General features: G+C 36.7%; 1 protein-coding gene across 1 annotated transcript; it reads left to right on the top strand.

Annotated features, from left to right (window-relative positions):
- Nucleotides 1–12,479: 12,479 nt before the first annotated feature.
- On the top strand, nucleotides 12,480–13,364 carry LOC105871418 (small ribosomal subunit protein eS4, X isoform-like). The gene has a single exon (XM_012764717.2). The coding sequence runs from the start codon at nucleotides 12,499–12,501 to the stop codon at nucleotides 13,288–13,290; it is 792 nt and encodes a 263-aa protein (XP_012620171.1). The 5' UTR covers nucleotides 12,480–12,498; the 3' UTR covers nucleotides 13,291–13,364.
- The last annotated feature ends 1,444 nt before the right edge of the window (nucleotides 13,365–14,808 follow it).

The following is a 14,808-nucleotide window of genomic DNA, read 5'->3' as shown; positions in this document are numbered from 1 at the left end:
TGCTGTTGTAAATTTAGTGTAAGAAAGTAGGCTGTATTCTTGGACATAGTCCACTTAGTTTATGATTAGGATGCTAAAAGTGCAAAGAATGAAAAATGGTGTTTGGGATCAGTAAAAATGTTTGGCACAATGGAAAGAGAGATCAAGTGATATTAAATATGTGCATTGTCTCTTAATGGGAGTAAGAGAGATTTAGGAATTATTTTGGGATTAGGAGATATCATCATTATAAAATTCTACTTGAGTAATTTGTTATTTATGAAGATGTGTCAGTAAGGTTGCATTAGCAGAAATTTTTTTTCTCCAAGGTATGGAAATGAGAGCCATAGTTAACAAAACTACCATAGTTTTGTGGTAGATAGTCTCCAAAGATGTCTGACATCAATTTCTTTCCCACATTTTTGTGCATGCTACTTCTGTATCAAGGGCTGGAATCTAATTCATCTCCCCATAAATCTAGGACATTTTAATGGTTGTTGGTTAATTCTAGTCAGTGAAAGTGATGTTATTGTGTTTCCAAGGTGAAGTCATATAAGGCTTAGTGGCTTCTTTCTGGGACTTTTACAATTCTTGCAATCCAGCCACCCTGTGGTGAGAAGTCCAAGCTGTGATAAGAGGCTGTAGGTGAGTCTTCTGATCGACAGTCCCATGTGAGCTCGCAGCCAACAGCCAGTGCCAACTTCCTGCCATATGAGTGAGCAGCATTAGTTCCAGTTACATACCAGGTAGTAGCCGACAGTGAAGGGGCTCGACTAGAAATAAGCTCCCACATGGCCAGGAGAGAGCATATACAAGCAGAAAGAGTATATACAAGAGAGAGGATTGTAGAAATGCTTTATAAATATTTCAGGATTGAGATGAGGGTATAGTCATTTTGTTAGAATTTACTTACTCTCTGCTACCAAATGATTGAATTGACAATGAGTTCACAGTATGTTTTACAGGGTTACCAAAAAAATAAAATAAAATAAAACAATAACAAATAAAACGATTATTTGATAGCTCTGATGTTATATGTTGTTATCTGGTGCACGTTTTATACCCTAGACTGGTAGTCTTGGCTAGACATGTAGTAAAATATGATTCGAGATAGGGAAAAAGTGAGAGTTCAGTAACTTCTTTATATAGGATGTAGTGTAGATGTGGCTAAATTTAATTCCAGAAATGTCCCGATATTTTGAGGTTTTCTAGGGACCTATTAAGGAATCTTCAGGAATCTTATTACCTATGACATTTTTCCAGATGGCCATTAAGAAGCAATTGCAAGGATTAAAATAAAACTGGGAAAGGCTTTCTTCTCCTGCTGATAACATATTGTTCTCTCTGGGGGAACAGCCTTCCTCCAACTGCCCCAGGACAAGGATTAAGAGAATACTTGGATGGGGATCACCTGCACACAACAACCTCTAGGGGGAACTCCAGGCTTTCTCTCTCCATCGAAGTGCACTGCTGCCCTCCACAACCTCCTCCAGTAGCTCCTCTGACTCCCAGTCCAGTGCGTCTTCCATTTATATCATGTTACATTGTTATCATTACTGTGTTCACGATTTTGTTCGCCATAAAGCATTTTTCTGTGCGGAAAATATGTTCATCACTTTCAAAGGAAGAAGAGCTATTTAATTATCCCTCATCATGCATTGTTGCTCTTATCAGAAATCCTTGTGTGTGTGTGTGTGTGTATATATGTATACTCTCTATATATCTGTATATATGTATACATGTATGTGTATGTATAAGTCCATATGTGTGTTTAAATATGTTCAATGTGTGTATGTCTGTATACACACATACACTGTCAATACAGACTAGTTTCTTTTCCATGATTCAGTAGTGATATAAAGCTATTGAATATTAAACAAAGATGAAGGCAGAAGGTTAGCTGAAAAGTCTCTTATTTTTAACTGAGATGCCTTTGAAACAATTAGAATCATTCCTGGTAGGTACTGAATAAATAACTTAAAGGAGGTTGCAGATAATTCATCCTCCCTCCTTGCAGTCACTGCATGATCTACACATAGTCTGAAAAATGATAGGGTCTGATGGATCTTTTCACCCTGACAAATAACAGAGTATTATGTTTCTATAATTACCCTCAAACATTTTAGTGATACAACCCAGAATCATGTCAAAGTAACTGAAATCAGGTTTACAACAGAATTCCAAAATAGCAATGATCTTCTAGAGGTATTTGACTGGCTATGTGTAGAAAAAACAAATACCTAAAGGCTCCTATTTTAGTAGCTGGGCCCAGGTCAACTTCAGAGAATTTTAAGAAAAAGTAGCATATGTCCTCTGTTTTATACATGACCGGATTCTTGACTAGCTAGCCCTCTGCAGGGCACAGGCAGCAAACCCTGCTGTTAGGAGTTTGAAATAAACATTTTACAAATCTGAATTCTTATTTTGTCAGTTATTTGTGTCTGTGATGTGGGAAAACCTCAAACTCAACATTTTCCATAGTTTCATCTATAAATTACATGCCATTAATATTTTGATTATATAGTTCATTATATTTTAGAAAAAACATGCAAACAGTATCTTATTAAATCTACAAACCCCTCAAGTAAAGCAGTAATTATTGTAATCAGCAAAAGAAAATGAAACTCAGGAAAGTTAGGGAAATTGTCTCAGACCACACAATCATAGAGTTAGCATTTGATCCTAGAGTTGCTTACTCCGAATACAATGTTTTTTTTTCATTACCACAAATTTTTTTCCTAACTAGTTGAGAATTTATGATGGAATATTGTGATACTTAAAGAAATGCATTATAAAAATAAAAATGATCATTTTATCTCTTTTTGTATAGGTTATGCCTTTTAGGGTCACGGTAATTAGACAAACCATCTCAGACAACATCTTTCTGACATTACTAGTAGTGATTTTTTTTTTGGTAGGAATAATAACAAACGAATAGGAACATATGTACCCTACACATTAAAAGAGAAATCTTTACACTAAATTATGAAAAGTCATCCTCTACATGTACTGGAATCTCGATTCCTTATTGGTGTTTGCAATGACATTTGACGTTGGATGTTTCTTATATTCCCAAAGCTTAAAATTGCCACTGAAATCTTATGTGATTGGGTTATCAAGAGTTTACATCAGTTTTCCAAGTTTTTTTTTTTTTTTTTTTTTTTTTTTGAGACAGAGTCTCACTTGTTGCCCAGGCTAGAGTGAGTGCCATGGCGTCAGCCTAGCTCACAGCAACCTCAATCTCCTGGGCTCAAGCGATCCTCCTGCCTCAGCCTCCTGAGTAGCTGGGACTACAGGCATGCGCCACCATGCCCGGCTAATTTTTTCTATATATATTAGTTGGCCAATTAATTTCTTTCTATTTATAGTAGAGACGAGGTCTCGCTCTTGCTCAGGCTGGTTTCGAACTCCTGACTCGGCCTCCCAGAGAGCTAGGATTACAGGCGTGAGCCACCGCGCCCGGCCTAAGTTTTCCAAGTTTTTGAAGAAAAGGTTTCAGCATTAGCTTAACCTTTAAAGACTTAGAGGATTTCTTCCTGCTCATGCAACAAATGCTATGCTGAAAGGACTTGAAAATGCTTTCACTGGAAACGTATAGAAATGCACAACAAAGTTAACAAACATTTAAAAAACATAGAGCCCAAATTGCCAGATTGAAAAGGAATTTCTCAGGTGCTAGGAGAGAAAATAAGAGTACTGGAAAACAGTTAATTGATTATAATCGGGTGAGATAATCAGGTGAGGAATTGCTGCAGGTGTGGGGGGAAGGGCTGAAAGGCAGGGGGACTGGGTAGTTGGCAGAGATAGAGGTTCTTAATAGGGATAATTTTGGCCTGCAGTGAGGGACATTTGGCCGTATCTGGAGACATTTTTTGTTTGCCGCAACTGTGGGGGTGGAATAGTACAAATGGTGTTAATGGCATCTAGTGGAAAGAAACTAGGAATTCTGCTAAACATCCTACAATGCACAAGAAAGCCACCCCAAACAAAGAATTATGTGACCCAAAGTGTCAATGGTACTCAAGTACCCTGGCCTGGACAGTGGGGGTGCGGGGAGGGGGGGGGTATGCCTATAGAGATAGTAAAAAAAGACTTTGATCCAGAGGGGTGGAAATTTAAAACTGAGACCTCCTCAGAGAGAAACTCCTAATCCTAGAAAGGTTTTACCTAAGGTGAAAAACCAAAAAAAAAAAAAAAAAAAAAAGAAAGAAAGAAAGAAAGAAAGAAAGAAAGAAAGAAAGAAAGAAAGAAAGAAAGAAAGAAAGAAAGAAAGAAAATCAAAGGATTTGTCAAGGAAATATTTCATTCTTTTCCTCTCTGCTTGCAATGTAAGAGAAATTCCTATGAGTCTAAGCAATCTTTCAGTTTGTGGTTCATATTTACCAAAAACATATCTGGGATTCTAAATATTTAGAAAATAAAATGAACAGCAATTCTGGGTAAGTGATGTCCCTACAGAAGTAAACACAAAATCTCTCTGGCAGGACAGTTTTATAATCTATGCTTACAATAAAAATTTTAAAAGTTAAACAATTCACCCAAAGTGGGAGTTAGCAGACTCAATTAACAGTAATATTAAGGCCTGAAACACTTGCAATAATAAAATAATCAAAAAGAGAACACATACTAATTAAGTTTAATACAACCAAAATATTTTAAAAGTAATTAAACTCCTATGAAAATGCAGGCACTATAAAAAACAATAAGCAGATCTGCAAAACGAAGCAAATCAAATTTCTAGAAATAAAAAATAAAGTCATTGGAATAAAAAATCCAATCAACAATTTAAACAGCAAATTAGATACAAATGAAGAGAGAATTGTAAACTGAAATAAACATATGAGCAATTAACCAGAATACAGAACAGATGGGAGAAAAAACTCAATAATGTTGGAAAATACGAGAGCTTGAGAAACATGGAGTTTAGATTTAAAAGAGTCAAAATTTATATAATAAGAATTTTTGAAAGAAAGACTAGAGAGTGGGGGAAATACAACATTCAAAAGTAAGAAGCTAAGAGTGTAAAAACCTTTTAACAGTATAAACTTCCATTTTCCCTCCTAGTTGTAGGCTATTGCTGCCATACATTTTATTTATATATATGTTATAAATCTCACAATATGCTGTTGTTACTTTTGTTTAAATAATAGTCTTTAAAAGAGATTTAGGTTACAAGAAAATAATCTTATATGTTATATGCAATCTTATATTTTAGGTGTAATCACAAACGTAATTTGGAAAACTTTGACCATTGTTTATTCAAATGCTTTTCTCCTCACCTCCCCATCTCTACTGGGACTCCATTTATACATATAATTAATTAGATGCTTGTAGTCCCACAGCTTGCTGATTTTTTCATTTCGTCTTCTGGATTCTTTTTTCTCTGTGTGTTTTAGCACATGTAGTTTTTATTGCCAGATCTTCAAGTTTACTAAATTTTTCTTTTGCTGCATCTAATTAACCATTGATCCTATCTAATGTCTTTTTTTAAAATTTATTATGAGCATTAGAATTTTCATCTCTAGCAGTTTCATGTATGTCTTAAGTCTTCTATTTCTCTATTTAGCTTTTTGAATGTATGGAATACGGTTATATTATCTATTTTAACATCTTTGTTGATCTTAACATTTTCAACAGTTTCAGTTAATTGATTATTTTCATTATTATGGATCAGATTTCCCAGCATTTTTTTTTTCCTGGTAATTTTTGATGAAAGGCCAGATATTGTCAATTTTATCTGTTTGAGTACTGAATATATTTTCATTTCTATAAATCTTCACTTTTGTTCTGGGATGCCACTAAGTTATTTTAAAGCAGATTTATCCTTTTGAGTCTTACTTTTATGATTTGTTAGACATGCCCAGAGCTGTACTCAATCTAGGGCTCATTATTCCCCACTGCTGAGCCAAGACCTAATGCTCCATTGGCTAGGAATTGTTCTAGTCTGGATAGTGAAAACAGTATGATTTCTGATGCTGTGTGCATGCTGGTCACTGTTCTCAAATCTTTTGCATGTCTTTCCCCCCTCCTGTCCTGTAGTCATTTCCTTACGTGCGTGTGCTGATCACTGCCCTCCTGAATACTCGAGGAAGACCCTCTGCACATCTGCTCTTTGGATCCTCTGTCCTACAAACTCTCTGCTATCGCTGGATGGTCGGCACTGTCTCCTTCACTCAGCAGGTATGGTGAGCTCCTTCTAGAGTCTCCTGCCCTGTCTGTGGCCCAAAAACCTCATCACTGAGCGAGAGCAGCTGTGGGGCTTACCTCACTTGTTTCTTGGAAAACAGTTTTTCATTGCCAGATGTCCAGTGTCTTATAAACTGTTGTTTCATATAATTTGTCATTTTAAAAATTGTTTTAGGTGGGAGGTTATATATATGCGCCCCTTTTCTTCATTTAAGGCAGAAACGGAATTATCATCCACTGCATTTTAATTGTCTTTTGGAGATGAACCTAAAGAGAAGCATGGGAAACACTGCAGGGAATGCCCCCTTGTGGGCCAGTTAAAGAATACTGTGGGGGTGGCAGTGACGATGTGTATTTCCCAAAGTCAGATCATTTGGCCTAAGACACATGCATGATTAATTTTACATTATATTACTAGATTGTCTTCCAGAGTGACTATACCAATTTGCCCTTCACGTACTAGTGCACAAGAGTTCTGGACTTCCCACATTCTTGCCAACAGTTGGCATCAACTAAATTTTCTCTTTTTAATTCATTCTTCTTGGTGTTTTGGGTGGTCCTTTAATCTAAGAATTCATATGTTTTTTTAATACTAGAAATTTTTTGACATTATCCTTTGAAGTATATTTTCTTAACATTTCCTATTATTCTTAGTTTCTATAAATCCTATTTGACTTATTTTGATGATTTTTTTCCATATTCCATGTTCTTACCTTTTCATTTACATTTTTCTGTTTAATTGCCTCTCAATTATACTCTCTCCATGACTTTTTCTCAAATGTATGCTTCAATTAACTATTTATCTTATCAACTGTGTGTGTTTATTGTTTAACCTGTCCATTGAGGGCTTTTCTTGGTCATATTTCAAATGATTATTGCTTTTATTTCTATTATTTTATTTGGTTCCTTCAAATATCCTCATGTTCTTTTTCATTTTGTCTTTCTTCTTGTATTTATATTTTCTCTTCTTTTATTATTGTCATTCACTGTGGAGGCTAAAGTAACTCCATCTTGGATGCTAATCCATCATCATGTTGACTTCTGATTAACCCCTGTTACAGGAATGCCTCTAAGATTTCTCCTTTATCTATTAAATCCTGCCCCTATGCAGATTCACATAGCATTCTTTTCTCTCCCTGAGGTGACCACTTCAATTGTCCTACACATTTCTTCCCTATGGTGTATAAGCTCTAGGTCTGGAGGGTTATGGTGCAGGAATTCACCATTTCATCTCCTCTCACTGCTGCCTGAGCCATGGCTTTGTAAGTCCCTATTAAATGTTTCTTTCTAAGGAACTGGATTTGTCATTCCCTTTCTTCAGCCTCTCAGCTTCCTCTATCTATGGGGGTGGGTTTGCACAGACCTGCTCACAATAGGACATATTTATGTTATTCTGAAATAGCAAGTTGATTTATTTTTTTCTAGTGCTTGGGGTTCACATTCCTATATTTGTTGTAATTTTTGGCTCTCTTATAGAGGTTTCTTTCTTTGTGTCATTTGTTTAGTTGATGGATAGGTTGTCACCATTAAGGCATGCTTTCTTTTGATATTTCAGTTCCTTCAGTTGTGGAGGGGTCCTTCTGGGAGAGAGAGGATTAGCTTTTGTCTCTGCTGAGATTCCATAGTTTTCATCATGGTGGGCATATGTTTATGTTAATTTCTTAGCTTAGATTCCCGTACCCGGTTAGTATTGTAAATTTGGACAGTACCTTCAGGCCTGGCATAGGCTAAGGTTTGACATTCCTGCTGGGTCGCTGTCCTCTCAGGACTCCAGGTGGATGGTAAACTTCTTTGCTCCTATCCATTTCTACTTTCCATGTCCGTATTCTGCTTTCCATTTCATAAAGAGAGTGATCTTTGGTGGTACCTAACTTTATATAAGAAACTCAGTTCCAATTTCCTCTTTCTATAGCCTAAGGCATTATGACTTGTCCTGGTAAGGGCAGTCAAAATCACATTCCAGCTCTCTCAATCCACTGTGTGGTTTAATATTGCTTGAGTCAGAACACTAACTATTCTGACTTTGAGTACTCTCCACAAAAGAATAACAAAACACTCAAGGATTTCTTTAGCCATGAAAGAGCCAAATCAAATTAAACTGATAATTGTTATGTTACATTAAAACTGAACTGATGGTGAGTGTGAGCCTTGAACACAGTTAGGTAGAGACTTACCATGACACAAGAGCTATAAATATGGACTCAATTTTAAAAGGTATCTAAAGAAGCACTTATGAAAATAAAAAACCTTGGTCACAACTGAGTTCTTTGCAAATATATTTTAAATAATTCTTAAAGCTTCTCAAAATATTTTGCAAAACTATTATCTTTACTCCACAAGTGAAAAAATTGAGTTTAAGTTATTTAAAGAATGTTGTCAAAAGTCAGATGAGGCCGGGCGCGGTGGCTCACGCCTGTAATCCTAGCTCTTGGGAGGCTGAGGCGGGCGGATTGCTCAAGGTCAGGAGTTCAAAACCAGCCTGAGCAAGAGTGAGACCCCGTCTCTACTATAAATAGAAAGAAATTAATTGGCCAAATGATATATATATAAAAAAAAATATTAGCCGGGCATGGTGGCTCATGCATGTAGTCCCAGCTACTCGGGAGGCTGAGGCAGAAGGATCGCTCGAGCCCAGGAGTTTGAGGTTGCTGTGAGCTAAGCTGACGCCACGGCACTCACTCTAGCCTGGACAACAAAGTGAGACTCTGTCTCAAAAAAAAAAAAAAAAAAGTCAGATGACTGGATAATTTTTAGATCATGAAGCCCATGAAATTAATCATTATACATGTGGGTCATAAACTTCAGTGTGCATAAAAATTACCTTGCTCCCTGTTCAAAATGCATATCTTCAGGACCCAACAACAGAGATTTTGAGTCTGAATGTCCCCAAGAGGGCCTGAATTATGCATTATTAAAAATATGTCTAATAACCTTGACAAGTGTATAAAATTCAGAAATGACACACTACTTAGAGATTAAACATTTCTTAGTTATCAAAACCAAAGGTAAGGATATTATACAAACTATATATTAATTAGAGACTAAGCATCACTCAGATATCAAAACCATGCAAAGGTAAGGATATTAGACAAACCATATATTACTCTCACAAAAGAAAATAGTTGTCAAAATAGTAGTCCTCCTTTATCTGCAGGAGATATGTTCCGAGACCCCTAGTGGTTACTTGAGACTTGGGACAGTAACAAACCCTGTATTTACTATATTTTTCCTAGACATACATACCTATGATGAAGTTTAATTTATGCATTAGGCACAGTAAGAGATGAAGAATAATGGCTAAAAATAAAATAGGATAATTACATCAATATACTGCAATAAAAGTTATGTGAACGTGGTCTCTCTTTTCCTCTCTCTAAAATTATCTATTGTACCGTACTCACCCTTCTTCTTGTGATGTGAGATGGTAAAATGCCTAAATCATAAGATGAAGTGAGGTGAATGTTCTAGGCATTGTGATGTAGCGTTAGGCTATTATTGACCTTCTGACAATACTTCAGAATGAGGATCATCTGCTCCTGGTGATGCTGGATCATCAAGCCATGACGATGTCAATGGGTGGCTGGATGTCAGGAGCAGACGTTGTTGATGAGTAATGCGTGGGTGGCATATGCAGCCTGGATGAACTGGACAAAGGGATGAATCACATCCCGGGTGGAAGTGGAGTGGGGTGGTGTTAGATTTCATCACATTATTTAGAACAGTGCAAATTTCAAACTTATGAATTGTTTACTCCTGGAATTTTTCTTTTCATATTTTCAGACCACAGTTGACCATGGGTAACTGAAATTTTGGTGCACAAAACTTCGAATAAGGGAGGACTACTGTACCTAATACATCTATTATGGTCAAGTAGAGTCAATTCCAAAAATGCAGTATTTAAAAGGAATCAGTCTCTTTATTTCTAGCTTCTGTCCCTTTAACAATAATTTTGGAGGGGTGAGACTGGTAGGTTCATCTGTGTGGATGTTCCCTGGTCCTCCAGTTCCCAGTGTCAAGAATGAGTACTGGTACCAAGTTGAGCCAATGACAACGGAGCGATCATAAATACAGGGCAACTTAACACAGTTTATCACATAAAAGGTATAATGAAAGTAAGGAAAGCTACACAAAGGGAAAATACATTCCAGAAAGAATGGAATGGGTCGTTCTCCAGGAGTGGAGAAAAATGCTAAAGGCTGAGCACATGTTGCCTTTTATAAACCCACCCATTTGTCCCGTCTTTCCCCTGGCAGGATTGGTTGCTATTTTGCACCTTTGGGAGTGATTGGCAGGTTGGTGTTATATAATAGATCACATGATAGGTTACATAACAGGATAGGTTATATAACATGGTCTCTTCCTGCACATGTGTTTTTTTCTAGAATTCTCCATGGAGCTCCACCTATGTTATACTGATTAGATGGTAATAAGCTCTAAGTCAATTAAAGGTTACTAGGAACTTTTTACTGTGTATGTTCCCACCAGGGAACGGTTCTTAGCCGCAATTTGGTTCCTAGCTACAATTCTGTTCCTGCTCTCTGCCCTTAGCCACCTCCTTGCCACCTGTGTACCCTCTACTAGACCTAACAAGATAACACAGTATTGGAAATCTTGTTGGCCACATGATGTCATTTTTGCCATGGGAGTAAAGAAAAGAGACAAGTCCAAGACTTTCTCAAAAACATACACTTTCCCATAAGGTTTTTAATTACAGAATTAGAATAACTTTCTCAGTTACCCACCAAAATATGTTTTTCTCCCATAAACATGGGATAAGAATGTATACTTTTATTCTATTTCATCCAGAGGCCTTGTTTTATTCTACTTTGGCTTTATGTCTTGAAAAACATAATACATAGTTCCATATATAATCTACTTTGTTCCTCTACTTCTTTTTTCCATTTATTTTCATGAACTGTTTTTACTTTCATAACATTGAACACATTTATCACAGATTTTTTTTTTTATAACCACCTCTTATTCTGATTCTACTGTTTTTTTTGTTTTGTTTTGTTTTTTGGGGGGGATATTTCTAAGACCTAAAATAGTGAATGGTTCACAGGAAAAGGACACTAGATATTTTTGAATGAATGAACAGGAGGATGAATTCTGGCCACCCAAAGGCAATAGGTATATCTCCTGGCTTTATAAATCCAAAGTGTTCTAGACATCTGAGCAGAGATTCAGTGAAGGGCAGCATATCTGAGAATTTCAATGTGAGTTCATTTTGAATTCCATTTTATTTTAATAATATGTGAATGCAATAATACAATATCAATAAAATGAATGTTTAAATGGCTTTGAAACGTTATCACTTATTGGTGAAACACCTGAGGAATTTCCATTAAAATCAAGAACAAGAAAATTGTACCCACCGTTACCTATATCACTTATTTTTCTTGAAGTTATGCCTAAAAAATATGATACGGAAAATAACTACAAAGTTTAACTCCTTAAAGGGAGACAAGATTTGTTGCTTTAGTCATCTACCTAGAAAATTATTACAAAAAAATAACATTTTACTTCAAGTCATAGGCATTGGATGTTGTGGTGGGCTAAAGAATGATCCCCTGAAATATCCAGGTCCTAATCCCTGGAACCTGTGAATGTTACCTTATATGGCAAGAGGGGTTTTGCATATGAGATTAAACTAAGGCTATTGGGATGAGGAAATTATCCAGGATTATCTGAGTGGGCCCTAAATGTAATCCTAAAGGGCCTTGTAAGAGGGAGGCAGAGGGAGAATTTACTAGAGTGGGTAATGTGAGGATGGGAGCAGAAAGACAGAGACAGATTTGCAGATGCTGGCCTGCTGATTCTGGAGACAAAAGAAGTGTCCTGAGACATGCAAGGAATGCAGCTCAAGAACCTGGAAATGGGAGGAAAGGGACTCTCTCCTAGAGCCTCCTGGGGAGCATGGCCCTTTACACCAATGAAACCCATTTTGGACTTCTGAACTCCAGAACCATAAGAGGATAAATTTGTGTTGTTTTAAGTCACTGTATTTCTGGGAATTACAACAGCACCAGGAAATTAATACAGGGGAAAAGAGGCTCCTTTCATAAAATCTACAAAGAACGTCAGATGTTATCGCATGAATTTAGCTTTTATAAACTTATCTGGGAATATAAAATGAGATGTACTCAGAATCTAACGGTACAATTTTTTGTTCAGTCCATTTAAAGCATTTATTTCATCTACTCAATATTTTATATATTTTGAAATTTTAAAACATAATCCATATTTCATATGGAAGAATAAATCTGAAGGGAGAGCAGGATAAGCAAAAGTTAAAAAAAAGAAGAATAGCCTCTTTCCGTGCTTAGCGCAGCCATGGCCCGTGGTCCCAAGAAGCATCTGGAGAGTGTAGCAGCTCCAAAGCATTGGATGCTGGATAAGCTGACCGGTGTGTTTGCTCCTCGTCCATCCACCGGTCCCCACAAGCTGAGAGAGTGTCTCCCACTCATCATTTTCCTAAGAAACAGGCTTAAGTATGCCCTGACAGGAGATGAAGTGAAGAAGATCTGCATGCAGCGCTTCATTAAAATCGATGGCAAGGTCCGAACTGATATAACCTACCCTGCTGGATTTATGGATGTCATCAGCATTGACAAGACTGGAGAGAATTTCCGTCCGATTTATGACACCAAGGGTCACTTTGCTGTTCATCGTATCACACCTGAGGAGGCCAAGTACAAGTTGTGCAAAGTGAGAAAAATCTTTGTGGGCACAAAAGGAATCCCTCATCTGGTGACTCATGATGCTCGTACCATCCGCTATCCTGATCCACTCATCAAAGTGAATGACACCATTCAGATTGATTTGGAGACTGGCAAGATTACTGATTTCATCAAGTTTGACACTGGTAACCTGTGTATGGTGACTGGAGGCGCTAACCTGGGGAGAATTGGTGTGATCACCAACAGAGACAGACATCCCGGGTCTTTTGATGTGGTTCACGTGAAAGATGCCAATGGCAACAGCTTTGTCACTCACCTCTCCAACATTTTCGTTATTGGCAAAGGCAACAAACCATGGATTTCTCTTCCTCGAGGAAAAGGTATCCGCCTCATCATTGCTGAAGAGAGGGGTAAGAGACTGGCAGCCAAACAGAGCAGTGGGTGAAATGGTCTCCATGTAACATAATAACATGTTAAAAAGTTATTTGTACTTAATTAAAGATATTACAGTGTGAAAAAAAAAAAGAAGAAGAAATGGGGGACAAGAGGGAGAAGGGGAAGTATGATTTACATTGTGAAATGTGAAAATGTCTTGTTACGCTAAAATAATCTTTCTTTTAAAAAACCTCTGAATTTTTACAGTGCTGTGTTGAGGCAAGAATATTTTTTTCAGTGGAATCAGACTTTGACAGGTCAGCAACAACCTCATGGGTATATATAAACATTCTAGCATCTGATAAATGTGACATTTCAAATAAAGGAGAAAGTATGAATTATTCAATAAATCATGCTGGGACAATTAGTTATCTCTGTGCAGAAATTATATACCCTATGACCAAATAAATTCCAGAAAGATACGAAATGAAATCTAAAAATGAAACAATAAATAAACGAGAAAACCTTTCATATATGAATTTAAAGGCAGAAACCGTATTAAAAAATTGATACATTTGCCTACCAACAGTTAAATATATTTGTATCTCACAAAGAAGGCAAAAGTAAATAATAGTAAATGGAATAAAGTAAGCTTGAAAGAGATTTGAAAATTTGATAGAAAATAGTAATTATTAATTTTATATAAGAATTTTCATATGTTAATAATTAACAGATTGAGTATATCAATAAAAATAAGGAAAGGATAGAAGTAGATCATTTAGTAAAAACATACAGATGGCTATTAAACTTTAGGAAAAAAAATCTGTCTCACTTATAATAAAAACACAAATGTAAACCATGAGGTTCTATTTTGCTATCCCATGTGGTAAAATGGGGGTATAATACATAGTGTAGTAATTACTATTTTTAATATAATGAAGATATATTAGTGTTGTAATAAGAACACAGTGCAAAAACCAATACTAAAAAAAAAAAAATCAAGAAATCTTTGCTCTCCTTATTTGGCTGGGTTATTCTGTTCATTTGTTTATTTGGTTAACACACCCAGGTGATGTTCTAGGATTCACAATCAAGGATCATAAATTATTTTATAAATATGTGTGGTTGGAGGGTGGAGGGTGAGGAGAACCTTCACAAACAAAACGGAGCTCACCAGTTAAGACAAGGGTAGGGGAAGGGCTTTGTAGGGGAGGGGGATCACAGGGAGGTGGCAGGAATATGGCCTAAGGAGAAGGGAGCTATAAGAGTTCCATAGGGCTGAAGTACAGACTGCCAGGTAGGGTGTCTGTGTGCTGATAATGGTGAGTTTGGCTGAGGTTCTCATGGAATCCTTGTTTGCCAGATTTAGCAGATGAGGTTTTGTTCTGCAACTCTTGAAATCTCTCTGAGAGTTTTCAGCAGAATGGTGGTAAGATCTTGGAATACAGAGAAGAGCAGAAACTGGGTCAATGCTGGGTTGATTCTATCTATAAGGAAGAGCTAAAACCATTCAGAAACTTGCCAAGGTTTCTTTGCAGATGTGTATCTTTCCATGTGTTTTGTCTTCGGCTCAAATAAATGACTGAGG

The sequence above is a fragment of the Microcebus murinus genome, chromosome 14, assembly GCF_040939455.1.
Source record: "Microcebus murinus isolate Inina chromosome 14, M.murinus_Inina_mat1.0, whole genome shotgun sequence".
NCBI lineage: Eukaryota > Metazoa > Chordata > Mammalia > Primates > Cheirogaleidae > Microcebus > Microcebus murinus.
Note: the sequence above shows the minus strand (reverse complement) of the source record. Positions and strands in the feature narration are given on the sequence as shown.

Coding starts and splice junctions, on each gene's coding strand:
- LOC105871418 (XM_012764717.2), top strand. CDS start 12,499: ATGGCCCGTGGTCCCAAGAAGCATCTGGAGAGTGTAGCAGCTCCAAAG.